Genomic DNA, 27,610 nt, shown 5'->3' with positions numbered 1-27,610 from the left:
AGGTGCATGCCACTATGCTCGGCTAATTTTCCTACTTTTTGTCGAGATGGGGTCTCGCTATGTCGCTTACAAGCCCCGGCGCCTTGTAAGCCCCGCCCAAGATGGCAGCCCCGCGGGGCGCAGGGAGCGGGGCGCGCCGGGTGACGTCACCCCGCCGACGCCGACGTGGCCTCAGGAGCGCGCCCCACGTGTCCCTCGCCGCGCCCCCTCCGCCCGCCCCCTCCGCCCGTCCCTGCCCTGAAAACCCTGTTCCAAGATGGCGGCGCCCAGCGGAGGGAGCGGCGGCGGCGGCGCGACCCTGTGGGCCGTGCTGCTCCTTGGGGCTGTGGCGCTGAGGCCGGCGGAGGCGGTGTCCGAGCCCACGACGGTGGCATTTGACGTGCGGCCCGGCGGCGTCGTGCACTCCTTTTCCCAGAACGTGGGCCCGGGGGTAAGTGCCACCGCCGCCCCGGGCATCGGAAGCGACGGATGGTGCCGGTCGGTGGTCCGGGGAGGCTGAAGAAGGGGCGAGGCCTGAGGAGGGGGTGCGGCACTGTGGGGGTGGGGTCGTCACTGCACTAATAGCAGGCGGGGCGCGCTGGGGGCTGGCGACGTTGAGGGGGCGTGGTCACGAGCCTCAGCGCCCGTCTCACCTGTCACCTGCCCAGAGTGTCCTGGCAGCCCGAGAAGGGGGGAGAGGGCAGTGAGGAGAGCGACGGGAGGCTGAGGGGTATTTCCCCTTCCTGCGCCTGCCAGGGGTCAGTCGCTGCAGCGCCGACTAGGGAGGAAGTGCTCTTTCCTTCCCTTGCACGAGGTCCCACATCACGTGAGGCCAGGCCCTCCTTACCTGGAGGCAACGGGCCTGGGTCTAGCCCAGCTCTGTCCCCAGCTTGTCAGCAAAGTCCCTTCCTCTCCCAGCTTCCCTTTCACCGCCTGTAACAGCGGTATCAGTAGTTGCTGTTGTCGAGTACTTCCTTATAGCCAGATACGCTGCTAAGTTCTTTATATGTCAGACCCGTTTTACAGATGAGGAAATACAGGCTCGGAAAGGTTTTCACTTGTCCAGGGCCCACGGGTATCATTGCTTCCAAAGCCCATGTTCCTAGAGGGGTGGGTGTTGGAGGGGGTGACCTCCCTCTTTCTGTTCCTTGTGTCCCAGAAGCCACGTGGGTTGTCTGTCCTGACCCAGGAGCTGCTCCACAGTAAGGAGGCAGGCAAGGGACTTAGAGGCCTTGCAGGGCTGGCCTGCCCGGACACCAGCCAGAGGGATTGTCTTGACTCTAGATGTCCTAAGACCACCTTCTACCAAGCCTCTTTTCTCTTCCATTCTCTAGGACAAGTATACTTGTAAGTTCACTTACGCTTCTCAAGGAGGGACCAATGAGGTGAGTTGTTCAAAATTCCACATAGCTTACTATGACAGTATCTATTGTCATACAGAGACATTGTTCAAGGGATAGTGAAGTTGAGTCATGTGTGCATCGACTTACACTCATTCAGCTATTCCTCCTTCACCAATAAAAGGGAAAGTGCTCACGTTAAATAGTGACCACAGGTTCCACTGCCGTTATTCCACAGAGGGAGCAAGTGTCTGGACAAAAGGAAGGACGTGAGATGTAAATCTGCCATTCCCAGGAGCCTCTGTTAGGGGTGTTGTATTTGCCTTCTATGCTGTTTAACAAATTACCGCAAACTTAGTGGCTTAAAACAACACCCATTTATTGTCTCCCAGTTCTGTAGGTGAGAAGTCCGGGTCAGCTCAGCTGGGTGTTTCCTAAAACCGAGATCAAGGTGTCACTGGGCCGGGCTCTTAGCTAGAGGCTCTGGGAAAGAATCCTCTTGTAAGCAATTTCAACTGGTTGGCAGAAGTCAGTTCTTTGCAGTTGAAGGACTGAGGTCCCCGTTTCCCTGCTTGTTGTTTTTTCTATCTGGTGGCAAAAAGCAACAAAGATTCAAAGCGTGAGAACACAAGCACTGTTGACTGACTTTGAGGGGACCACGTGGCCAGGAGTGCAACTGGCCTCTAGGAGCTGATAGCGGCCCCTGACTGGCAGCAAGGAAGTGAGCATTTCGGTCCTACAACTTGGGGGAACTGAATTCTGCCACAACCAGAAGAGGACCCCAAGCTCTAGATGAGAACCCAGCCAACACCTGGATTCTAGCCTGTGAGATGCGGGGTAAAGGACCTAGCCACACCATGCTGGACCTTCAGAACTGTGAGCTCATAAATGGGTATTATTTTTAAGCTACTAAATAGGTAGGTGGTAATTTGTTATGCAGTGTAGTGGGTTGAAGGGTGGCCCCCAAAAAGATATGTCCACATCCTCATCCCCAGAACCTGTGCATATGACCAGATTTAGAAAAAGCGTCTTTGCAGATGTAGTTAAGTTAAGGATCTTGAGATGAAGACATCATCCTGGATTACCTAAGTGGACCCTAAATCCAGTGACAAGTGTCCTTATAAGAGACACACAAAGGAAATTTTATATGATAGAAGAGGAGAAGAAACACAAGGAAAGGCTGGGTGTGGTGGCTCACACCTGTAATCCCAGCACTTTGGGAGGCCATGGCAGGTGGATCGCTTCAGGCTGGGAGTTCAAGACCAGCCTGGGCAACAGAGGGAGACCCTGTCTCTACAAAAGGTTAAAAAATTAGCTGGATGTGGTGGCACGTGCCTGTAGTCCCAGCTACTCAGGAGGCTGAGACAGGAGGATCACTTGAGCCCAGGAATTGGAGGCTGCAGTGAGCTGTGATGACACCACTAAAAAAATTACAAAAGAAGGGGCCAGGCGCGGTGGCTCACGCCTGTAATCCTAGCACTCTGGGAGGCCAAGGCGGGTGGATTGCTCGAGGTCAGGAGTTCGAGACTAGCCTCAGCAAGAGCGAGACCCTGTCTCTACTAAAAAAAATAGAAAGAAATTATCTGGCCAACTAAAATATATAAGTAAAAAAAAATTAGCCGGGCATGGTGGTGCATGCCTGTAGTCCCAGCTACTGGGGAGGCTGAGGCAGTAGAATCGCTTAAGCCCAGGAGTTTGAGGTTGCTGTGAGCTAGGCTGATGCCACAGCACTCACTCTGGCCTGGGCAACACAGCGAGACTCTGTCTCAAAAAAAAAAAAAAATTACAAAAGAAGGAAACACAGGGAGAAAGCCATACCAAGATGGAGGCAGAACTTGGAGTGTTACAGCTACAGCCAAGGAACACTTGCAACCATCAGAGGCTGGGAGAGGCAAGGACGGATGCTCTTCTAGTGCCTTCAGAGGGATCGTGGCCATGCCGACCAATTATTTTGGATTTCCAGCCTTCGGAACCAGGAGAGCATAAATTTCTGTTTTTAGCCACCAAATCTGTGGTCAACAGCCCCAGTAAATGAACACACCGCAGCAGCAGAAAACAAATGCAGCTGGGACTACACTGTGGCAAATAAGTACTCTGTGAATCAAATACTTGTATTAAATTCTAGCTAGGTACTACTGCTTGGTTTTCGTCTGGAAGAAGAGCAGCAAGCGTTTGAGAAAAACCACAAGACAGACCTTCTCCTTGGAATTATTAGAAAGAACAACGCTGTCACTATGAAATCAGGAAAAACACCTTTCCTATTCCTAAAAGTGCTGTCTTCCTTAACACCCAGATGTTAGTAACTACTCCAACTGCAGAACATTCCGTGGCACCGAGTCCCGTAACAGTGTAGTCTAGAGATGGAGCTGCATGGGAACCCCAACGGCAGATGCCACTCATAGCCCTGACGCTGCCAGTGACATTCTCAGAGCCGTGCAGGCTGGTTCTGAGGCCACGAGCGTCTCCTCCTTGGCACTGTGGACACTGGGGCCAGATTGTTCTCTGGGGAGGGCCGTCCTGGGCCCTGCAGGTACTGAGCAGCGTCCCTGGTCTCCACCTGCCCCATGCCCGGAGCACCCTTTCTCCCAAGTTGTGACAACCAAAACTGTCCCCAGACATTGCCAGCTGCCCCCGCAGGGATGCCCATGAAATCCACTTTTTAAAAAAATTTCAAGTATACTTTGTAAATGAAAGTCGCAGTCCATTTGGGCCACTGTAACAGATTACCGTAGGCTGGGTGGCTTAAACAACAAACATCTGTTCCTTGCAGTTCTGGAGGCAGAGGTGAGGGTGCCAGCAGGGTCGGGGTATGGTGAGGGCTGGCTTCCTGATTGGGGATGGCCGCCTTCTCTCTGTGACTTCACATGGCAGAAAGAGGGCAGTAGAGCTCTCTGGGGTCCCTTTCATAAGGTCAGTAATCCCAGTGTGCGGGCCCTACCCCCATGACCTTATCACCTCCCCAAGGCCCCACCTCCTAAACCCATGAGACTGGGATTAGGTTTCAACATATGAATTTTAAGGGGACAGGAACATTGAGCCCATTGCAATTCCCAGTTTCAATATTTTAATAAAAGGTAGCAAACACTCAGCAACCTCCCTCCCAGCAGTGCCAGGGGTCATAGCTCTGCTGTGGAATGTCACCCCGCTTGTGTGACCTTCTCCCTGGCTCCTGGGGCAGTGGGCGCCCTGTCATTGTTCACTTTTCCTTCAACACCGCCAGGCCTCACCATTCTCCAAACCTTCCATCCCCTTGTGGGACAGTGCCAAATGTTGGAACATTCTCCCTGATGACAGTCCCCCAGGAGCGCCAGGGCTGGTCTGCACTCGCCCTCTGCCACGCTTCAGCCCCAAAGCAGCCTCTCTCTGTAGATAACTGATTCTTTGGACAATAAAATCACAGTCACACCACTGACATGGGGTTTCTTGGGTGCCCTACACTGTGCAGAGCCAGGTACACATTTTATCCTCACCCCAACCCCAGGGCAAACACTGTGCTGCTCGTCTCCCCATTTCACACTCGAGGACTTGGGGCCCAGAGGCTGGGTGCGGCCCCAGCTCCCACAGCTAAGAGATGTTAGAATGTCCCCAAAAGGCAGATCCCTGACCGCCAGGGACCAGGAAATGTCCAGTGTCACCAACAACTAATAAAAAACATATCAGGGCTGGGCATGGTGGCTCACGCCTGTAATTCTAGCACTTTGGGAGGCTGAGGAGGGAGGATCACTTAAGGCCAAGAGTTTGAGACTAGCCTGAGGAAGAGCAAGACCCCATCTCTATAAAAAATAGAAAAATTAGCCGGGCGTGGTGGCACACGCCTATAATTTAAGGTTGCTGTGAGCTATGCTGACGCCATGGCACTCTAGCCTGGGCAACAGAGTGAGACTCTGTCTCAAAAACAAAACTAAACAAAAAACCTCTGGCTTTTAAATTTGTTTGCATGCATAATTTTTTTAAAAAATGTTTAAATATTTGACCCGTGTTCAGGAACCCTTTAAGAGCAGTGGGAAACCTTCCCAGATATGGCTCACTGGATAAAGCTGTTTCTGGTGCTCAGAGGCCCTGGAGCCATGGACAGGTGTTTCTCAATTAAAAAAAAATATGTTGTGTTGGCAGGTATCCCCTGTAGCTGTCCTTTGTCCTTGTCATTGGAGTATAATTGGTGACCACATTTGTGCTCCCAGGCAGAATGCAACTAAGTGACCATTTACTCCCATTATAATTAACATCAAAATGGCCTTGTTTCTATTAATGCAAAAGCCCCCACGTTAAACCAGGAATCCCAACAATCAGAGTCCATTCCTACTCTTGGGGGAGGCCTGTAAACTCCTTTTATTAGCACAACCAAAAAATTGCCTGGGGCAGCCGAGAACACGACAGTGGGTTTTCCATTTCCATGTGGCCAGGTTTTCGGAGGCCCATGAAAATTGGAATAAACTGGTAGCAATGTGTTTTGGAACCGTTTTAAAATTTTAATTTTTTTAAATTTAATTTTAAGCCTCACATCGTTCAAAAATAATGTTGAAGTATTAAAAGGTTTGTAGCACCCTCCATGTAACTGTGATTATTAAAATCTTGTGTTCTGGGCCAGGCACGGTGGCTCATATCTGTAATCCCAGCACTTTGGGAGGTCAAGGTAGAAGGATCACTTGGGGCCTGGAGTTCGAGACCAGCCTGGGCAATACAGCGAGACCTCTGTCTCTAAAAAATATATAAAAATTATGATGTGGTGGCATGCACCTCTAATCACAGCTGCTAGGGAGGCTGAGGCAGGAGGATCACTTGAGCCCAGGAGTTTGAGTTGTAGTGAGCCATGATGACGCCACTGCACTCCAGCCAGGGCGACAGTGAGATCCTGTCTCTTAAAAAAAAGAAAAATCTTGGTCTTGTTCAAGGACTTCTTTTTGTTCATAGAAGCAAGCATGAATATATTGTCTTTCTTATTTTTTTATTAATAGGCTTTATTTTTTAGAGCAGTTGTAGGTTCACAGCAAAACTGTGGAGAAAACGCAGGGTTCCCACATACCTGCTACCTCCCCCGCACACACCAAAGGCAGCATTCCCGTTGTCAGCTCCCCCATGGAGCGGGGCATTGGTTGCAATCGATGAACCTGCATGGACACGTCATCCTCTCCCAGGGTCCATAGTCTAAATCAGGGTTCATTCTTGGTGGTGTAACATTCTGTGGGTTTGGACAAATGTGCAGGGACATGTCTGCACCATTATAGCATCACTCAGAGCAGTTCCCCTGCCCTAAACCTCCCCTGTGCCCGCCTGTCCCTCCTCCCTCCCCCGAACCCCGGCAGCCACTGATCTTTTACTGTCACCATAGTTTTGCCTTTTCCAGAATGTCCTGTAGTTGGCATCGTACAGTGTGTGGCCTTTGCAGACTGGCTTCCTTCACTAAGCAACATGCATTCAAGGTTCCTCCCCGTCTTCAAGTAGCCTGACAGCTCATTTCCCTTTAGCGCTGAGGAACATTCTACTGTCTCGATGCCCCACCGTTTATTTGTCCACTCCCCTCTCGAAAGACACCTTGGGTGTTTCCGGCTTTTGGCGATTATGAATAAAGCTGCTATAAATATCCATGCGCAGGTTTTCAGCTCCTTTGGGTTAATACCTAGAAGCGCAATTCCTGGGTCAAATGATAAAAGCATATTTTGTTTTGTTTTCCCTTCTTTGTTTACTTAAGGAGGATAACTCACTGTTCTGCTCAGCTTTGTTATTGTATGCAACATTGTATCCTGGGGATTTTTTTGTATTCTATCTGCAGTGCTTCCTTTCAGTGGCGAAGTCTGGAAAAACTGTATCCAACAAGCGAAGAGTGTACATTGTACCCCTGAAGGGATTTCTCAGCCCCGCCACCTTCCCACCCCTCCGGGTCTCCAATGTCTGTTATTCCTTAAGTTAAACTTTCTGTTTTGGGATCATTATAGATTCACGTTCAGTTGTTAAAAATCACACAGAGAGGTCCCAAGCACCCTTGACCCAGGTTCCCCCGGGGGTGACACCCTCAAGACGCTCGTCACTGTCACAGAGGGACATTGACGTGGACATGGAGCCAACCCTCCCTCCTCCCGATCCTTGGGTCTGTGCATTTTCCATTTTGGCTGTAACTGTCGCAGTCCCACTGACGACATGGGAGAGCCCCAGTACCCCCTGCCCTCCCCACTCCGTGTTTCAGCCAGCAGGGGGCTTTTGCCCCTCTGACCTCAGAGAGAAAGGTCTCTCGCCGTACTTCAGTTGCGATCCTTTTTAATTCATGAAACTGGACATCTTTTCATGTATTGAAGAGACGTTCAGCTCTCCCCATACTTGGGAGCCTGTTGGGGCAGTTCCCAGGAGAGGCTCCACATTCGAAGGCGAGGACGTGGGACTGGTGAGTCCCCTGAGCACAGACAGACACCAAACTGCAGGCCACAGAGAGGGCAGGGCAGGGGGGTTGGTGGCCGGTCCCTGAGCTGGGGGGCACAGGAGAGGCGCCACCAGCTCTGCAGGACTGGAGGCAAAGCCGGAACTCTCCCAGAGTGCCCGTGTGTCTTGGGCTGACCCAAGCTTGTCTTCTTTCCCCAGCAGTGGCAGATGAGCCTGGGGACCAGCGAGGACCACCAGCACTTCACCTGCACCATCTGGAGGTGAGCGCGGACTGGGGAGGGGACGGCCGGGCTGCTGTGGTGTCGCCCGCTCCAGGTGGGGAAAGAAAGGGGAAGAGGACAGACAGACAGGTTCCTGCACCCCTGGATGGGGACACAGGGCAGTGTGCAGACTCAGGAAGTACAGGCAGGAGGGGCCTCCACACTGCGCAGGGGATTGGGGTCAGGAGTGCCCCCCAAGGAAGCGAGTTGAGGGTGAGGCCAAGGGCCCCGGGGAGCGTGTGCCCAGCAAGGGGCTGGAGCACCAGGGGAAGGGGCCGGGGAGGGCCCTGAGGGCGGCACGAAGTGACCAAAGGGCTTTTGGGGGCAATTTTTTTAAATCGAGATAAAATTCCCATAAAATATACCTTTTTGAAGTGTACGGTTCAGAGGTAGTTAGCACATTCAGAGGGTCGTACGACCACCACCTATCCAGTTCCAGAGCTTTCCCAACACCCCAAAAGGAAACCCTGCCCCCATTACCCATCACTCTCCATCTCCCCAAACCCCCAGCCCCTGTCACCCACAAATCCACATCCCATCCCTGTGGACCTGCCTGTCCTGGACATTTCATAGAAACGGAACCACATGCTGTGCGGGGACTGCAGCATCCTCCCGTAAATCACTCAGTTCCTGTTTTCCCTCAGGCGGTTCTTCCACTAGAATGTTCTCTCTGAAGGACAAGTCCGGTGGTTTGTAACCTTGTATGGGTCCCAGACCCCTGGGAATCCGACAGAAGCTGTGCCCCTCCCTGTCCCTGAAATGCCCAAACACACACAGCCCACGGCAGCTGCACACAAGCTCGGGTCCTCGGCCCCCTCCGAAGTCCATCAAGGTGTGGTCTGGGTGGGGGGTTTCGTGGGAGGAGGATGTGCCCACCCTGGGTCCTGCCCCTCGTGCTCCTCAGTCAGGTTCCCGAGTGCAGTGCCTGCCCCGCTCTGGTCGTCTCATTCTTGTCCTCCCACCTCGAACGCAGCTTGCCGAGTGAATGGTGCGTCCTGCGGGCCAGAGGGTCACGGAGGTCAGGAATCCCGTCCCTTCTCCGCTGGTCCTCGCAGCCCTCGAATGTGTCGACCCAAGTGATGCTTGTTCCTGGGGTGTTTATGTTGTGCCCGACAGTGCAGGCACTTGGGAGGGACCTCAACAGAAGTCCAGGGCGTAGTCCTCGGTGGCCAGGGGTCAACACGGGGCGCAGATTAACACAGCAGAGACAATTAGAGGGCAGTGAGTGGCGGCGTTTAATTAAAGGACGGGGTGTGATGTGGCACTGCGTGTGGGCGTCGTCGCATGGTCTCCTACCGAATGCCTTGCAATCTGCAGGTGTTGCCCTAGTGGTTTGGGAGGGTTCTCACCCACTCCATGTCACAGGCAGGCAAAGGCCCCAGGGGCCACTGGCAGCTGTGTTCAGGGGACCCTGTTGGTGCTGCTTCCCGGCCCAGAGAGAGCAAGGAGCCAGGGGTCCGAGAGGGGCCCTCTGAGCCTGGCCGCCCTCGTCACCGGGCAGCCCATGGTCCGCGCTCGCCTGTCTGCAGAGCACAGCCTGGCACAGGGCCTCTGCGCACCGGCTCCCTAGGCAGCACCCGGGTGGGCGCAGACCCAGGCCAGGACTGGGGTGGGCTCTGCCTGAGCCTGAATCCTCTTACCTGCCCCACCTGGAGGCTCCCCAAGGACACGCTCAGCCCCCAGGACCTGCTGACCCCAGGGCCACTCACTTGGCCTGCGTGGGCCTCGGCCCCCAATGACCGGGCCTGGGGGCAGCCGCTGGAGCTTGGAGAATGATCCGGGGGCTCCCTGGATGCTCCCAGCCAGGACACCCACAGAAATGGTCGCTTCCCTGCCCCCGCAGCCTCACCGCCCCATCTCAGCCCCCTGCTATCATTTTCTGGCACCTTCCACCTCTCCCGTTCCTTAAAAGCTGCCATTTGCACCCTTTTGGGGACCTAGGCAGAGCTCTTTCCCCCACTTCCTAGTTAACTCCTGTACTGCTCACCCTCTGGGGTGAGGGGGCCTCTGCTGGCCATGCATTGCCCCACCCCACTGCAGACTGGGATGGCGACAGCTCACAGCCCACGGGGGAAGGAGGCCTGTCCATAGTAACCAGCCGGGAGAACATTCCAGCACGCAGGAAGGAGGGCGTGAGGCGTTGAGGGTCAGGCAGTGCTGGGGAGCGGCTTCATGCAGAGAGGCAGCCCCAGCCCCGGCCTGACCCCGGCCCGCCCTTGCTTTACAGACCCCAGGGCAAGTCCTACCTGTACTTCACCCAGTTCAAGGCCGAGGTGCAGGGTGCTGAGATCGAGTACGCCATGGCCTACGTGAGTAGCTCTGCTGGGGGCGGGCTGCCGGGATGTCCTGCCATGAGACAGCACCTTCCAGAACGTGGGGGCAGGGAGGAGAGGAGACACTGGGCCCTAGAGGGAGGTTTTGTAACTTGGAATAGTGTGGTGCCCACCGCACAGGCCTCCCAGGTCCGTAGGTGCCAAGGGAGGGTGCGTCTGGTGCCCCGAGGGGGACCCAGCTGACCCTGAGTGACCCAGTGGGTGGAGCAGGAAATAGACACCCTGGCCTCCCTCTCCTGACACCTCCGCCCCCCTGCCTGTCTCCTGCCAAAGCCACCAGGGAGCCAGGGGGTGCTCAGCCCCTGGGACGTGGGCAGGGACAACAGGGGCCAAAGCAGACCTGCAGGGGCAGGCGGTGTGGCTCGCTTGTGGGGAATAGGACCCGGTGCCCCTCGGCCAGACAAACCTCTGCTTCTTGGCCCTGGCAGTGCCAGAGCTGGTGCCTGGCGCAGGAAGGAACCACCCCCACCATGGGTGGGGGGCCCCAGCTGACCACACTGCAGAGACCCCGCTTCTGCATTTGGGTTAGAAACACTGTGGAAATGACTCATGTCCATCCAGCCTCAACCAGAGAAGCAGGGCCAGCAGGAGATGGGTATTAGGAGATTGATAGCTGGGAACGGGCCTGTGCACGGGGGCACGGCCAGGCAGGGCTGGCATCCACAGCCCCGGCCCAGGAACTGTTAATATGATACGTCTTCCTCAGGGAAGCCTCGCTGTGCCCGGAGGCCTCCAACTGATTGAATCCGGATATCCCAGAATAGTTTCCTCCTTTCCTTGAGGTCACCTGACCACGGGCTTTAACCACATCTACAAAATACCTTCAGAGCCACCCCTGCAAGCGTTTGCTTGGAGAATCAGGGTCTCCAGCCTCACTGAGTTGACACGTCAAACTGATTATCCCAGCCCGGCACCGAGACTCCTGCTGGTAATCCCGGCGCTTTGGGAGGCTGAGGCAGGAGGATCATTTGAGGCCAGGAGTTTGAGATCAGCCTGAGTAATTAGCCAGGTGTGGTGATGGCACCTGTAATCCCAGCTACTCGGGAGGCTGAGGCAGGAGGATCACTGGAGCCCAGGAGTTGGAGGTTGAGGCTGCAGTGAGCTGTGATGACGCCACTACACTCCAGCCTGGGCGACAGACTGAGACTCCGTCTCAGAGAAACAAAACAGGAAAACCACTATTCTTTTGGCTGATTTGAAAAAGAAAAAGACAGAATTCTGATGGTTTTTTTCTTTTCACCGTTTAGATAAGAGGCCCAGCCATCCTCACTTTTTAAAATGACATTTAAGGGGCTGTAATGCTTATATTATTTCCATAAATTATTAACTGAAAGGAAAAAAATCGGGTCAGATACTGTCCTCCTGGGATCTGCAGTGGGGCCCTGAGGTTTTAAGCCGGTTGGCAGGCTCTTGGGTAGAGGCACCAACTCGCTGCTAGTGGCTTCTCTTTTATGGGCTTAGAAAAGTCTCTTTAGTAAAAAACATGTGGCTTTAGTCTCCGCTTCTCTGGGAGGCAAACTGAATCCTCTTCTCAGCCAATGAGATGGCTCTAAGTAAAGTTTCCACCTGTTCCCGTTCAGTCTAAAGCTGCCTTTGAAAGAGAAAGTGATGTTCCCCTGAAAAACGAGGAGTTTGAAGTCACCAAAACAGCAGGTATGGAAACCTGGGTTGCGGGCACAGAGCAGAGCAAGTGGCAGGGGGCGGTGGCAACATCCCCGTCAGGGGGCGATGTGGCGGGAGTTGGAGGTGGAGATTGTGTCCCCACGGGGGTCCTGGAGAGTATAGGCCAGGCGTCCGTCCACAGACTGGCTCTGCCAGGAGCCACACGGTGAACGTTCCCAGCTTTCTGGGGCACGTGGGCTCTTTTTTAAGCGACTCAAGTCCACTGTTGTAGCACAAAAGCAGCCGTAGACAGCACGTCCGTGAACAGGTGTAGCCCCGTGCCGATAATACTTTATGAACACTAAAACGTGAATTTCAGATAAATTTCCCGTATCACAAAATTCTGTATTTCTTTGATTTTATCTTTAAGCTTTTATTCCCCCTGCACCTGTGGTCCCAGCTAGCTTGGGAAGCTTAGGAGGGAGGGTCACTTGAGCCCAAGAGTTCAAGTCCAGCCTGGGCAATATTGCGAGACACCTCTCTTTAAAAAAAAAAAAAAAGGCTATTTAAAAATGTACAAGCCACCCTTAGCATAGGGGGTGTACAAAAGCAGGCGGTGGGCCGCGATTTGCTAACCGCTGTTAGAGATCTAAGAGCAAGAAAGTTCACCCCCAGAGCCGTGTGTCCTTAAGGGCGTTTAGCGGGTGAGCTGCAGAGGAGGTGGGTGGGGACAGCAAACACCTGCACCCCGGGCTGTCTGTGACTAGAAGCAGCTTGGAAGTAGAAAGCATCAGGGCAGCTTCGAGGTCGGGACCGCACAGTGCTGAGGGGAGGCTGAGGGACTGCCCAAGCCCCGCCACGTTCCGAGCCACATCTGAGCCATGTTCGGCTGCACGGGGCAGGCACTGAGCAGAAAGAGGGGCAGAAAGTGTGGAGTTGGGCAAGGGTGGGAGGCGGGAGAGTGGCCGGGTAGGGCCGGGAGACTTGGGGACAGAGGAGGAAGCCAGAGTCCTTGACCCTGCTGGAAATCCCATGGGCCTTGGACAGGTTCACCGTGCTGAGCAGGAGATGACAGCCTGGCCCCACCCCCATCCTGCTCAGCCTGGGTCCTCCCCGTCCCGGGCTCTGTCTGCACCCCTCCCCCCACCCATCTCCACGGGGCACAAGGGACCAGGGCTCTTCTCGCCGCCCACCCATAAGGTCAGCCTCACCAGACTCTCACCCTCCATGCCACCTTTCCTCTGTCCCTCACCCATAAGACATTCGGTGCCTGGGGCCTTTCCACGTGGACGTCCACTTTAGGGACTGCTCCCTATCCCTGCCCGGCCCCTACCATGGGCCCCACCCCACACCCCACATTCCCAGGGCCCTGTGGAGTCGTGGAGTGAGGGGGCCCAACCGTGTGTTTCTTTCCCGCAGTGGCCCACAGGCCTGGCGCATTCAAGGCCGAGCTGTCCAAGCTGGTGATCGTGGCCAAGGCGTCACACACCGAGCTGTGACCCGCAGCCCTGTTGAGGGTGGCGCTTCGTCATCTCCACGGAAGGAGCCCAGGGACCTCAGGGGGTGCCCCATTACTGGTTTTCTAGGGCGGACTCTCAGATTTCAGCCCAAGCCGAAGCCGCCCTGTCCAGAGGGGCTGGCCCTGCCTGGCTGTCCCACCCTCCCCGGCCCCACGCCCTGCGTGCTCTGCCGGACTCGGACCGGGCCCCCCTCTGACCCCGGCCGGCCACCCTCTGTGAGCCTCTGGGACTGTTTTTGCACCGTGTACCCAGGGGGCCTCCTTTCACATGAACTGGGAAGAAATGAAATGTTTTTTTCATATTTAAATAAAAAAGATGATTGAAAACCCACCACACAGACTGGGCCCTCCCGGCTGGGCGTGTCCAGCGGGGCTCGGGCTGCAGCCCCCACTTCCATTCCCTGTCGGAAGAGGCTCCCTTGCCGGGGCACATGGCCTCTCCAGGCTGGACCCGAGGTGGCCGTCCCTGAACCTGTTCCTGCGGACCAGCCACTCGTGCTCACGGAGCCAGGGTCCCCACATGCGCATCCCTGTGGCCGCCTCCCCCGCCAGAGCCCCGGCACGGAGCAGCCGCTCCAGGGCAGACCTGCGCCCCCCCAGCCGGGTGGTTGGTTGGGGTTAGCTTTTGGAAGCCGTATTGCAGCATGGTGACTTCAGAAAACAACACCCATGAGCAAACCAAAATAAGTAACGAAAAGCCCCAAATGTCCCAGCCACTTTGCGGGGCTCCAGTCTTCTGGAGGCAGGGCCTGGGATTTTGACCTTCAGCCTGACCTCCAACCGCATCTTCACTCCGGCCCGCCTGGCTGTGCAGTGGGGCTGCCACTGGGAACTGGTGTGGGGACAGACCTCTCCGGAGTTCTCGCTTGCCGGACCCTCCCTCACGCCAGCCCTGGGAGGTGGCACTACTGCCCCCCAACTTTCCAGAGGAGAAAGAGGCCGAGGGCTCCTGCCCGAGGTCATGTCCCTAGAAGAAACGGAGTGAGGCCCACGCCCTGCTGTCCCCGCCACCGTCCCCTGGCATAGACGCTCCTTCAGGGTGAGAAGTGCAGGAGCTCAGAGAATGACTGTTCCCAGAAACCAGAGTGATCAGAGGGGGCCCTGGGGCCCCAAGATACTCAGCCAGCCTTGACTTCCCAGCATGCATTCTGAGCTGCCACATGAGGAGGTTCCTGACACCTGCGCCCACAGGAAGGGCCCCAGACCAAGAACGGTGGGGCTCTGAGGTCTGGGGGGCACAGTGACCAGCTGTGTCCTAGGGACCCCTCCCGGGGCCGGGAGCCTTTCCCGCTGTCGACTTTGCCCCTGCACAGGGCCCGAGAGGTGGATGGGGCAGCACTGCCCACGGCCTCCTGCGCAGAGAAGACTTGAACCTGCACGTGGGGCGGACCTGGCCGAGGGAGGGATCCTTTGCTGGTCAGCCCAGACTCACTCATCGCGTCCGAACCCCTGGCTGACATCAAAGATGCTACAGGATGCAGGGCGGGTGTGCCTGCCCACGGCAGGGCATCTAGGGCCACAGACAAGCCTCCCACTTGCCCCGGCATGGGTGTGTATAATGGGTATCTTTTTGTTTTCAAAGACAGGGTCATGCTCTGTCGCCCAGGCTGGAGTGTAGTGGCATCATCACAGCTCACTGCAGCCTCCAACTCCTGGGCTCGAGGGATCCTCCTGCCTCAGCTTCCCAAGTAGCTGGGACTAGAGGCCCACACCACCATGCCCAGCTAATTTTTAAAAAAATTTTTTTAGAGCTGGGGTCCTGCTATGTTGCCTAGGCCAATCTTGAACTCCTGGCCTCAAGTGATCTCTCCTGCCTTGGCCTCCCGCAGTGCTGGGACTACAGTACATGCCACCACTCCCAGCTAAATATAAATTTTTTTAGACACAGGATCTCACTATGTTGCCCAGGCTGTCTGGAGCTCCTGGGCTCGAGTGGTTCTCCCGCAGTGCTGGGATTCCAGGTGTGAGCCACCGCGCCTGGCGTACACGCACATCTTAGTGTAGCTTTCAGGGAAACTCAGAGACAAAGCCCCCCTGGCCTGCGATCTCTGGCCGTGACGAGAGCCGCAGCCATCCTTCATCTGGGCGTGTGGGAGCCACACTCTGCAGCCTCCTGTTCTGCCATCCCAGCACCCGGCGGGGCGGAAATTGAACTTGTCAACAGGGGCCAAGGATGCGTGACACTGACTCGCACCCTCGGTTTAAAAGGCCAGAGCCCCGGGCACACCCAAGAAAAAGCTGTCAGACTGCACCAGGCAATTTAATCACCGGCCCCACACCACGCAAATGGAAGGTGTGCGAGTTTATTTAAATAGTTCTGTGCTGCTCTCTGGTTTTTTTAATTAAACCTCAAGCGTATGAAGGAGTCCAGACAGGATGCACGGCCCAGCCAGGGGCAGGTACAATTACGCACATGGATCTACCCAGGCGGCACGGCCAAGGGCCCGCATCTTCTCAGGAAAATCAGAATGTGGTTCGTTCTCGAACACTGCCAGAGACCGGAGGAGAAGGTTGCCTTTGAAGGGCAGGGCTGAGGCAGGAACCGCTGGCTCCTGGGTGAACAGGCCTTTGGAGCTGGCAAGGTTTCAAGAGAAACTCCAAATCCAGGCTGGTACGTGCAATTTCCTCTTTTTTTAAATGTTGGCGGCTAATTCCAAATGTCTCAAATCCTGGATGGGGCCGAGCAAACCTCCCTCCTCGCCCGACACGGTCCACAGGGCTCCCGGTACAACCGCTGCCCTCAACAGACCTGGGTCTACAAAAGGGCTGTGGAACCGCGTCCCCCTCCCCGGTAGGTGCCCCACGTCACCCTCCTGAACACGTCCACACCCCCAGAGTTGAGAATCGCTGCATCTCCTGCAAATCTCCAAATGCAGGAAGACTTGTCGAGCTTTGCTCATGAGAACGACACGGTTGGTTGGTTGTTGGTTTTCCGAACATGAAATCATCGTTTTCAAACGTACATGTTTCCAAAGGCCGATGGCTTATAAAAAAGGAAGTGTACGTGCATCTCTGATGGTTTTGCCCTCACCCCTGAGTGGGGGGCACGCTCCGTCCCCTTCCACGTGGGAGTCACGGGGTTTGACCCAGTCACGCTTCCCAAGTCGGGGCTGCGTGTTTCCAGCCAAACTCGCTGGCATTCACCGGAATCTTCTCTGACTGGGGCTGCTGGGACAGAGTCCCACAGACTCGGGGGCTTAAGTATTTCTTCTCACTCAGTTGTGAAGGCCGGAAGTCCAAGATCAAGGTGTGGGCAGGGATGGTTCCGTCCCAGGCCTCTCCCTGGCGTCTGATGGTGGCCGCGTCCCTGACGTTCTTTGGCTTGTGGAAATGTCGCCCCAGTCTCTGCTCTGTCATCACTGCCATTTTCCCTGCGTGTGCGTCTGCATCCAAATGTCCCTTTTCTAAGGACCCCAGCCATTGGCTCAGGGCCCGCCCTCCTCCAGAATGACATCATGGGAGCTAATTACATCTGTGGTGACCCTTTTCCCAAAGAAGATTTTAGGGGTTAGCATGTGATCAAGTAGGTTTTGTGGGGGCCACAGTTCACCCCTTTCTCCTGACCTTGTTTGAAGGAGTACAAAGCCCAGGCAACATTGTGAAGTGGGACACGCCGGCCTTTGGCTGACATCGAGTGACACGGGGCCAACCTGGCTCACGGGACGCAGACAGGAGTGGCAGGTGGCCCTGAAGAGGCAGTGGACCAAATTTTTCCCCCCATCAGACCAGGGCTGGGGACAGGAGAGGCGACGGTGTTCTTTGAAACGGCCGGTACAGATGGTCCAGTGTTCTCCTAAAGCAGCCGGGTCACCTGCCCAGGGTCGCTTGGCCAGAGTCCAGCTGGGAGAAGAGAGTTTTAAAGAGCCCGCCCACTCCGCCCCCCACAGCAGGCGGGCGGCGGGGGGTCATAGGCTGCCGTCGTCCAGCATCCTGCCCAGGCCCTCGCAGATCCTGCGCAGGTGGGAGCGGTAGGGCTCCGCGGGCCCGTAGAGCGCGGCCAGGAAGTCGCAGTCCGCCAAGTGGCCGAAGACGTGGTTGATGCGGCCGTGGGACTTGGCCGTGAGGTGCGGGCCCACGGCCTGGTGCAGCAGGTCCCGGCACTCGAGCAGGCCGGCGGCCAGCACGCGCCGGTCGAAGGTGAAGTCCACCTGGTGGAAGCTGACGGCGGTCATGGCCAGGCGGCGCGCGCGGTGGCGGAAGCGCTGCAGCAGCGCCAGCTCCTCCGCGCCCAGCTGGCCCCCGCGCAGCAGCAGGCCCAGCTTCACGGCCACCTTGACCAGGTTCTTGAGCACCTTCTGGGCCTCCTTGCGGCTGCGCGTGAACTCCTTGGTGGCACGGTACAGCTCGTCCAGCACCTCGCCGCTCGTGTCGTCGATGAGCACGGCCGCCACCGCCTTGGACGGCATCTTGCTCAAGAGCTTCTTCTGGGCCTGGACGGCCAGGCTCTTGGTGCTGAAGGTGTCCATCGGCCCTGCCGGGGGAGAGACAGACCCAGCGTCAGTGTCCACGGCCCCTGCAGCCATCCTCTGCCACTTTGCTGTGCTGCCGCTGTCTTCCCAGCCCATGAAACGGGGCACACGCCAACGTCGTATCTCAGAGCGCCCAAACAGGCAAGATGCCTACATAGGAAAGGCTCATGGGAAAATGGCATTCACACCAAAGGGATAAAACCCAACAGACCCTAAGGGACTTAAAGAGAATTTGTTTCTTAAAAAAAAAATAAGGTGTGTTAAGTCAAAGGAATGAATGTGTAATGGCGAAATCTGGTCAGGGCTGTCTGCAATCAAATGCTCAACCACTGAGCTATACCTCAACCTAAGCAGGGCCTTCTGAATTCCAGTATTTACAGGGCCTGACTCCTGCCCCCCAAACCCACTGCATCTTTGCTGTGAGTTGAGAGGGGGCCAGGGCAATCGTGACCGGGGTTCCATCCCCCTAAGTCTGGCTCCACCCTCATCCCACAGCTCTGTGAGTTCGGGTCCTGAGCCCCAGGCCCTGGGCGTTCAGGGTGGAGCACCCAGTTACTATGACCGATGCCCCTGGCCTCGCTGCCCCTGCAGGGTCTACAGCAAACGTCCCCGAGGCCTTAGGCCCTGAATGAGCCCCAGGGGCAGCAGCCTGGGCTGTGGGCGACGTCTGTGGGGTTTCTGGAAACAGGTTACTCCAGTGATTCCTCCAACACGGAAACACTGACTTGCAACAGCTCCAGGGAGGTGCTGCGGAGGTGGCCACAGTAAAGGGCAGGCCAGCTCTCAGGGGACAGTGACCAGTCCCTCTGCCCATCTGTCACATCTTCCTGCCACTGCAGTCTGCCAGACTTCCCAAGCTCTGCAGCCTCCCCCTCGAACCACCTCCTTCCAAGCAGCTCCAGAATTTTCCTAAATTGCAGCACTGGGCGTAACCCTTCCCTGCTCAGAACCAGCCCACAGTTCCTGTGGCTTCTAGAACCAAGCCTCACACCTCACTTGGGCCCTTGACTCTTCCCTGGTGGACGCTCAGCACCCCGACCCCCAAGGCCTCGTCCCTGGTGAACTCCTATATGTCCCCCAAAGCCCTGCCTCTTCCCTAGTGAAGTCCTATACCTCCCACACTTTGGTTCCCAAGTCTCTGCCTCTTCCCTGGTAGACTCCTATACACCCCTCAATACCCTAGTCCCCAAACCCCTGCCTTCTCTCTTTGCATATTCATACTGCTTAGCTTAGCCTGGACACCACTTCCTCCAGGAAGCCATCCCTGCACTCCCAAGCCAGCCAGTGAGGCACCTCCTCTGAGCCACATGGTGCCCCTGGCGTCCCCCATCACTGCTTTGCTTCCCTGGCCACGGGGAGGGAACGGACCTGGTTCCTTGTCCCCTGTGTCCTTGGAGGCTCCAGAAACATCTGCTGCGTGAACGAGGACAGGCTGGAAGAACCAGGGGAGAGAGGACGGCCTGAGACCCGCCCTGGCTCTCTCCCGCTGCCCCGGGCCCCGGTCAGCGCCCACTCTGACCCCGCCCAGCCGGCCAGGCCTCAAAGGTCACGTGGGCACCCACCCACCCCTGCAGACCCCACAAAGCCTGTCTTTGTGAGAGCTCAGGCCCCAACGCTCAGCTGCCCTCAGAGGTCAGGGCGGGCTCGGGAATTACCGGAGGGGCCTCCCCTGACCCCCGCCCTGGTCACGAGACCCGGCCTCTGCACAGGCCTGGGCCAGAACAGGGGTCCTGTTGACTCAGCGCCGCGTGGCAGGCCCTGAGCCAGTGCCCTGTGCCCGTTTCGTCATTCCCGCAGGGCACTGGGCTGGCTGCCCGTTTTGTAGACAAGAACACAAAGGCTCAGAGATGCTGAGCCACTTCCCCAAGGCCACACAGCAACACAGCAACTGCCGATTCCCCACGCTGGGGTCTTGGAGGGCTGGGAGCTGTCTCCCCATGACAGAACCGACCCTGATATTTAAAGCCTGCTCCCACCAACATAACCACCACGTGCCTCAGTTTCCCCATCTGTAAAATGGGGAAGATCGGGCCAGCAGCTTGTGGCCAACCCCAGTGTCCCCCAGGCTGGGAGTGTCCCCTGGGCAAGAGGCTGGAGTCCACGTCCTGGAATTCCACCATTTGAGCGCTCAGCTCAGCGCCCCAAACACGCAGACCTACTTCTATCTCTGTGACATTCTCTGTGAAACAAAAAAGCCACCAGCCATCCCCCCCAAGGCCCCCTGCCAGTTTTTCTAGAACGATCCATTCCGTTCCCTCTGCCTGGACACCTCCCATTACTCATTTGGCATATCCCTGCCCACCCCTCAATTTTCAACATTACCACCACCTCCTCCTGGAAGCCTTCCTGGATGCTCCAGGCAGGGCCCAGTGTCCCCTTGCTCCCACGGCCCCCTGGGCCTCCTCCCTGGCCGCCCTGATCGCCTTGGTTTCTGTGCCTGTCTTCCTTGCCCCACGTGCAGGCAGAGGCCGTGTCTACACCATTCACACCATATCTCCAGCGCCAGCCCAGGGTTTGGTCCACAGCAGGTGCCCACACACATGTGTCGAATGCACCAGAGAAGTGAGGTCTGCAAACATCAGAACCGAGAGGGGAATCCCAAGCCCCCGGGTCCAGCCTCCCCAGTTAACAGATGAGCAAACTGAGGCTCAGAGAGTAGAAGGCCCAGCCCCAGGAGCCCAGTGGCCCTGGAGCCTGGGTCTTTCCCCTCTGCAAGTCCCGAGGCTGCACAAGCTGGCTCAGGAGGGGCCTGTTTACAGGCGGCAGGAAGGGCCTGGGCTCCCAACCCTGCAAGGCCAGCAGGAAAAGGGGTGGGGGCCAGGCAGCTGTGGCCTCCACACTCTCAGACATCAGGGCAGCCCCCAGACCTGCGGACACCTGGGCCAGGCGGCCAGCTGCACGGCGCCCCGCCCCCCAGACTGCCCATTGTTCTGCCAGAAACTCCCCCAGCCAGCAGCCAGACAGGGAGATGACTGGGGTCTCAGGGGGACAGGCCAGGGACCAAAATAAACCCAGGCCTTCCTTCCTGCAGGGCCACGTCAGCCCTTCCAGGGCAGGGGCCTTCCCGGGGACTGCCCTGAGGCCCAAGGTCTAGATGCCCAGGGTCGCTGGTTCTTGCCCAACAAATGCCAGGGCATCCCACTGTAGTCACAAGCAGAACCAGCCTGCCAAAGCTTCAGGGCCTAAACCCTCAATGCAGCCCAGCCAAGAACATTTATGGAGCAACAACTGTGTACCGGGGATACAGTGATAATCAAAAGGGACCCCAGCTAGGGACCCCAGCTACCTGGGAGGCTGAGGCAAGAGGATCACTTGTTGAGCCCAGGCGTTCGAGACCAGCCTGGGCAACATAGCAAGACCCCATCTCTAAAAAATGTGTAAAGTTAGCCAGGCGTGGTGGTGGCATGCACACCCGTAGTGCCAGCTCCTCAAGAGGCTGAGGTGGGAGGATCATTTGAGCCCAGGAATTCAAGGTTATAATGAGCTATTGTGACACCACTGCACTCCAGCCTGGGTGACAGGGCTAGACTCTGTCTCAAAAAAAAAAAAAATCAGATTAACAGATCACCATCTGAGGGAGAGTGGAAGGGAGGGAGTCTGGAATGTTCCATGTTTTCTTTTTTTTTTTTAATTTTTTTAGTAGAGACAGGATCTCACTCTTGCTCAGGCTGGTCTCAAACTCCTGGCCTCAAGCAATCCTCCCACCTCGGCCTCCCAGAGTACTGGGACTACAGGCGTGAGCCACCGTGCCCGGTCTCATGTTACGTGGTTTGATCTGGGTCTGTGCAGATGTCAAAGGTCATTGAACTAGACGGCTGCACGGCTCTGCAAAGACACTGAGAACCAGCCAATTTTATGCTTTAAAACGGTAAATTTTATGGTGTGTGAATTATAGCCCAATAAAAAAATAACATTTCCCCAAAAATGATACACAAATGGCCAATAAGCACATGGAACGATGCCCCACGTTCTGCGCCATTAGGGAAATGCAAACCAAAACCACAATGAGATGCCCCTGCATCCCCACGAGGATGGCCAGGATCACAAAGACAGACAATACCAAGTGTCGTCGAGGATGTGGGGCCTTGGAAGCCCCACACCCCACTGGCGGAGAGTAACCTGGAGCCGCCGCAGGGGAAAACAGTCTGAACAGTTAAACACAGAGTCACCGTGTGACCCAGCGATGCCATCCCTAGGGATCCAGGGAGAAATGAAAACATACATCCACGTGACAACTCGCACACGGATGTTTATAGATAGCAGCTTAACTCATAGCAGCCAGTGCCTGGAGGCAGCCCAAGCGTCCACCGAGGGCAAATGGATAAACAAAATGTGCTCCGTCCAGACAATGGAATATCCCTCAGCCGTAAAAGGACAGAAGCTGTGCCACAGGCCACCATGCGGATGCACCTCGAGGACGTTGCGCTCAGTGTATCACAGAGGACCAGGCATGATGTGAGGATACGTCCCCAGGAGGCAAAGCTAAAGGGACAGAAAGTAGATTAGTGGTTTCAGGGGCTGGAAAGAAGGGACAATGGAAAGTGATGGTTAATGGGGATGGGGTTTCTTTTTGCAGTAATGGAATGGAATGTTCTGGAATTACTGGTGATGCTCACTTAACCTTGTGAACCACTGAACTGTACACCAAAACAGTGAATGTTGGCCAGGCGCAGTGGTTCACACCTGTAATCCCAACACTTTAGGAGGCCGAGGGGGAAGGATCACTTGAGGCCAGGAGTTTGAGACCAGCCTGGGCAACATAGTGAGACCCTGTCTCTACCAAAAATAGAAAAATTAGCCAGGCATGGTGGCCACACCTGTAGTCCCAGCTACTCAGGAGGCTGAAGCAGGAGGATCACTTGAATTGGGGGTTGCCGTGAGCTAGGCTGACACTATGGCACTCTACTCCAGCAACAGAGCAAGACTTTGTCTCAAAAGGAAAAACAAAAAAGGTAAATAAAATAAATACATTTTAAATAAAAAAATTTAAAAGGATAAATACATTTAATAAATTAAAAATCAGGATTTGGCCCCAACTGTAATATGAACAAAAAAGAAATGGGTGACACAAATTGAGATTTGTAAACTGCTTCCACGTTGCCAGGCACACAGTGGGGACTCTACACATTTCATTAAAAAAAGAATTTCCTTCCTTAAAAGCTCAAGCCCAGCTGTCCTTGAAGACGCATCTCAGTGAATGCACAGCTATAAATTCCCGGAAAAATAGAGCTCCGTCTCATTCAGTTTCTCGGGAGCCGCACTCCAGGAATATTCATTGAATTTTAAAACTGTGCAAAAATACCCCAACCATCATTGCTTGTTTCTGGGGGACCTTTGCAAGTTGTGGGGGCCCTGGAGCGGCCCCGAGTGTGACTAAATGCCCCTGTGTCCCTGACCCCAAATGCCTGAATATCCTGCTGTTATCACAAGCAGAAAATAAGAAGCCCTGCAAATTTCTAAAACGGCCCCCTAAGAGAGACTGTCCCTCTGCCGCAAGGAGGATGGGCCAGATACCAGAAAACAGAAATGAACAGGTTCATTTCGGGGACAGGGATAAGGGCCTTGGTGGGACGGGTGAGGGTCAGAGCTGGGACTGGAATGACAAAGTCTCCGGGCAGAATGACAAGGTCTCCGGGAGGAGTGACAAGGTCTCTGGGAGGACTCGAGGCAGAGGTAAGAGCTGTGCAAAGGCCCTGAGGCCGGACCGTGTCAGGCGGCGCGGAGGAACAGTGAGGAAGCCTCAGCCCCGTCCACAGCCCCGACCACAGGCCTGTCCTCCCAAATGGGGAGACTCCCCCCGCAGCTCTGAGCTCTCCCCACCATGACCCCAGGCAAGTCCCAGGGACAGCTTTTCAGTCTGTAAAATGGGTGTCCAGGCGCAGACTCCCTGGCTCTGTCAACCCCTGTCCTGTCCACACATTCTTCCCCTGAACGCCTGTCCCTGGACCACACCTCACTCTTTTGCCCACTGCAAACGCCACTTCATCTTTTGGACTCTGAACCTTGTCCCTGTCCCCAATTTGGACACTCCAGCTCCCAGAGGCCCTGGAAACTGGCCACAGACACTGACCTCGAGCCTCAGGCTTGTTCCAGACGGAGCATCTTCCCGGGCAGAAGGGCCCTGCTCCGAGAGACTCTCCCTGACCCAGGCCACTCCATTTTATCCCTTTTTTATTTTATTTTTTTAAGAGACAGGGTCTCACTCTGTCTGCCACGCTGGAGTGCAGTGGTGTCATCACAGCTCACTGCAGCCTCCAACTCCTGGACTCGAGTGATCCTCCTGCCTCAGCCTCCCGAGTAGCAGGGACCACAGGTGCATGCCACGATGCCTGGCTAATTTTTTAATTTCCTTGTTGATTTTTGACAATTAATTGTATCAGCCTGTTGATTCACGACTTATGCTTCCCACGCCAGACATGAGGCCTGTTCTGGACATTTCCTATAAACGGAGTCTCACACTGTGTGTCCCTCTGTGTTTGGCGTCTCTCACTGAGCACGATGTCCTCAGGGTCCCTCCACACGGTAGAGGATGAATCACTCACTACTTCATGCCTTTTTATGGCTGAGTAAGTCCATACCTGCATTTTTAAACATCATTCATTTAACTGTAAGTTTCTATTCTGTCATCTTAAATAATGGCTGTGTTTAACCACCCGATGGCAAAATTCCCAGGAATACAGCAAGTCGCTCCCGTGAGCTGGCTCCGGGTATGCCACGGGTCCCTGGCAGCCCTGCCCCCGTCGCATGAATTCTTCATGCCCCACACAAAGGGTGTCAATAATTGATGGCTGCGCTTGGCAGGGCCACGCCGGCCGCTCCGTCTCTCTCGACTCTGCTGACCATGGCCAAAGCCCCCACTGTCCTCATTCCCACAGTGCCCACCACCAACTCCAGGGCTCCTGCTGCATCAAGCCTTTTATGATGACATGACTCAGGCCTCAAAAAGGTCAGTGACCATTTTAGTTTTGGAGGGCAATCTGCTAGCCCAAGGTGTGGTGTCATCAGTGGTTCTCAAACTGGGTTCCCTGGAGCCCTCAAGGAGCACCCTAAGGATGGGCAGAGTCTGGCCACCGGCTGGGTTGTCCTGGAAGCTGGGACTTTTCCAACTGTGTCAGATTTCCACTGAAGAGGGGGCTCGGGGACCAAAAATGGATGTTGGGAGCCCCTGGTCCTCTACAGAGGCCAGGAGAGGCCCTGGCTCTCGGCCCAAGCAAAAGATTTTGGACAGCGAGCAGAAGGTGGGGATGACCTGGCAGGAGTGTGGATGCAGCCCCTAAAGCTGTCCCAAAGTGACTTCTCACCACCTAGAACCCTGCCAGAGGTGCCTTTGGGAATGCTCAGGCGGGTGGGTTCCAGGGAGGGCGTCTGTCAGGGGGATGCGGGGAGGGGGCGGGCACTCGGTGAAACTGGGCCCATCCTGCCCCTCTCCCAGCCCCCATCTGCCCGTCACTGCACCTGGGGCCGCACCTGGGCAGGTATGAGTCATCATTTAGCGTCCACCTCTCTCTGGGCGGGGCCATTTCCCTGCAACAGCTGGAGTTTTGTCCTCAAGGCACCCTCTCTCGGGCCCATTTGACAGACAGGAACACTGAGGCCTCCTGAACCCACCACATCAAAGTGTCAAGCAACCAAAAGGCCCCTCGCCCAGGATGGCTGACTCCTGGGGAAAGTGAGGTGAGGAAACTGGGGTTCAGGGGGCACCTGACCAGCCACACAGCGGGAGGGGGACACCACGGGACCTCCAATTGGCGCCTGCCTGACTAGTCTGTTCTGTTCGCTTACGGACTCCCTGGCCCCCCCATATCAGAGCAGGGCTCGAGCCCCTCCCACGGCCCCCAGGAGTCCAGGCACTCACCCAGCTCTGGCATCCCAGGCTGTCCCAGCCTCTGCCCAGTTCCCGATCCGCCTGGGCAGCCAAGTGGGAGAAGCCCAGCCCAGGTGTGTGTGTGGCCAGGGACAGCTCTTTGTTCACCGTTTCCATAGGTACCGCGTCCCTGGGCCAGCGCCTCCTCCGCCCCTCCCTTGCCTGTGCAGGTCTGTGGCCCGGCCCATCTAGGCGTCTTGTTATGTTTTAAAGTTGGCGCCTGCAGGGCTGCCGCGTTGGCGGAGCACGCAGTCTGTGCAAAGGCCCCGAGGCAAGCCCGTGCCTGGAGTGTTGGAGGTAGAGGAGGAGACCCCCGTGGCCCAGCAGAGGGATGGGGAGAGGTGATACCAGTGTCCACATTCCTGCATTTAATCCCCCTAGCCCTCAACCCAGGGAGTTATATTCCCTCCCATTTACAGATAGGGAAACTGAGGCTCAGAAGAGTCACTTGTTCGAGGCGCCACAGCGGTTGGCAGAACTCGAGCCCAGGTGTATCTGAGCTCCCCAACCACTGGGCGGAACTGCCTTCACCCCGTCCCGGGGCACTCGCCGCCCCCGCTGAGCTGGGACAGGCTCAGGAAGTAACCTGGGAGGCCTGTGTACAGCTGAGTACAGCCCCTCCTCCCACCCCGCCACACACGCCACAGCAGGAGGTGCTGACGGATGTCGGATCCAAAGTGGGAGCAGATTCGGTCCTGCCTCAGTCCTGGCCTCTCTGACCAAGCGCTACCTCCCTTGTGGGCCTCAGTTTACCTTCCCAGGAAATGGGCCCGGTTAGACTTCAGACAAAGGCCAGGAGGCCACAGGTCTGGGTCAGATCACCTGCCACAGCAGTGGTCCCAGCTGACAGCTACAACACTGAGGCCGTGGCTTCGGGCCACTCGGGGCTCACTGGGTCTGGGTGGGCCTGGCCCCGGCTCTCCCTGCCTCCCGGACTAGACGGCAGCCACATATACTCCCACCTCCACACCGGTGGCGGGGCTGCCCGCCACCTGGAACCCCCCCCCCCGCCCGATTCTGGGATCTGGCCCGGGCACCTGCCGCCCTGCTCTGCTAAAGGGGCAGAGTCCACCGGAGTCTACTTGGGGGGACGGGCGCCAGGCCCAGAGCACCGCCCCACGCAAGCAGGCGCAGTTCGGACCCAGTCTGTGTCCCCCTAGCCCATACAGCGAGAGAGTGACAGAGAGACAGAGGGAAACTGAGGCAGGAAAACAGATAGACTGGGTGGACCCGGGCATGAGGGGCGGGAGAGACAGAGGGTGGCCCGGTCGCCCCCGAGACGCGCTGAGATGGGGACGCCCAGCACCACCGCTCACCTGTGTCCGGGGCCGTCCGTGCGTCCGCCCGTCGGGACCTGCCCAGCTACAGCACGGGGACTAGAGCCGGGGCCGGGCCGGGCCGGGGCGGGGCGGGGCGCTCGGCCCCGCCCTCCAATCGCCCCGCCCCTCCAAGGCACCGCCCCCACCCCGTCCCCGCCCACCCGGAAAGAAGCAGAGAGGGGGCCGGGCGGGGGTAGGCGGGCCGAGTGCCTCGGCTCAGCCAATGGAAGCGCGGGCGACGTACGAAGAGACCAATGGGAGCAGATCACCGCGGTGGGCAGGGAAAGGGGCGGGGCCTGGGTGGGGCCAGGCGTCTCAAGGGGGGATTCTTCCGGAATCCGGACCAGGCCGGATGCGGGGGCGCGGCGAGCTGGGGGGCGCCGGCAGGAGGAAGAGAAGGAAGAAGTTAAAAGTCCGAGGGGCAGACACAGAGACACTGACGGACAGAGCCCTGGGCGCCAAAAGGCAAAACTGACCGACCACGTGGTTCTGGACAGGCCCTTTCCTCCTTCTGGGACTCAGTTTACCCACCTGGGTAACTTTGGGCAGAAGC

At 56.6% G+C, this 27,610-nt stretch overlaps 2 protein-coding genes across 6 annotated transcripts; one reads left to right on the top strand and one right to left on the bottom strand.

The window, feature by feature from the left end:
* The first annotated feature begins 138 nt into the window (after positions 1–138).
* Positions 139–13,736, top strand: MYDGF (myeloid derived growth factor). The gene is made up of 6 exons (XM_045545316.1): positions 139–430; positions 1,314–1,364; positions 7,890–7,951; positions 10,179–10,260; positions 11,865–11,937; positions 13,306–13,736. The coding sequence occupies exons 1-6, from the start codon at positions 257–259 to the stop codon at positions 13,383–13,385; spliced, it is 522 nt and encodes a 173-aa protein (XP_045401272.1). The 5' UTR covers positions 139–256; the 3' UTR covers positions 13,386–13,736.
* TNFAIP8L1 (TNF alpha induced protein 8 like 1) lies at positions 6,254–27,135 on the bottom strand. Of its 5 annotated transcripts, none has more exons than XR_006733859.1 (2): positions 27,055–27,098; positions 6,254–6,951 (listed from the first exon to the last, which is right to left on the bottom strand). XR_006733859.1 is itself a non-coding variant. In XM_045545294.1 (2 exons), exon 2 carries the CDS (start codon positions 17,869–17,871, stop codon positions 17,311–17,313), a length of 561 nt encoding a protein of 186 aa, XP_045401250.1. In that variant the 5' UTR covers positions 17,872–17,876; positions 27,055–27,117; the 3' UTR covers positions 15,693–17,310. The 5 variants fall into 5 exon arrangements, 3 of the variants coding, with proteins under 3 accessions (XP_045401250.1, XP_045401232.1, XP_045401241.1); XM_045545294.1 differs by lacking the exon at positions 6,254–6,951 and adding an exon at positions 15,693–17,876 and having other exon boundaries at positions 27,055–27,117; XM_045545276.1 differs by lacking the exon at positions 6,254–6,951 and adding an exon at positions 15,693–18,024 and having other exon boundaries at positions 27,055–27,063.
* Positions 27,136–27,610: the final 475 nt, after the last annotated feature.

The sequence above is a fragment of the Lemur catta genome, chromosome 1 (genome assembly GCF_020740605.2).
Source record: "Lemur catta isolate mLemCat1 chromosome 1, mLemCat1.pri, whole genome shotgun sequence".
NCBI classification, from domain to species: domain Eukaryota; kingdom Metazoa; phylum Chordata; class Mammalia; order Primates; family Lemuridae; genus Lemur; species Lemur catta.
Note: the sequence above shows the minus strand (reverse complement) of the source record. Positions and strands in the feature narration are given on the sequence as shown.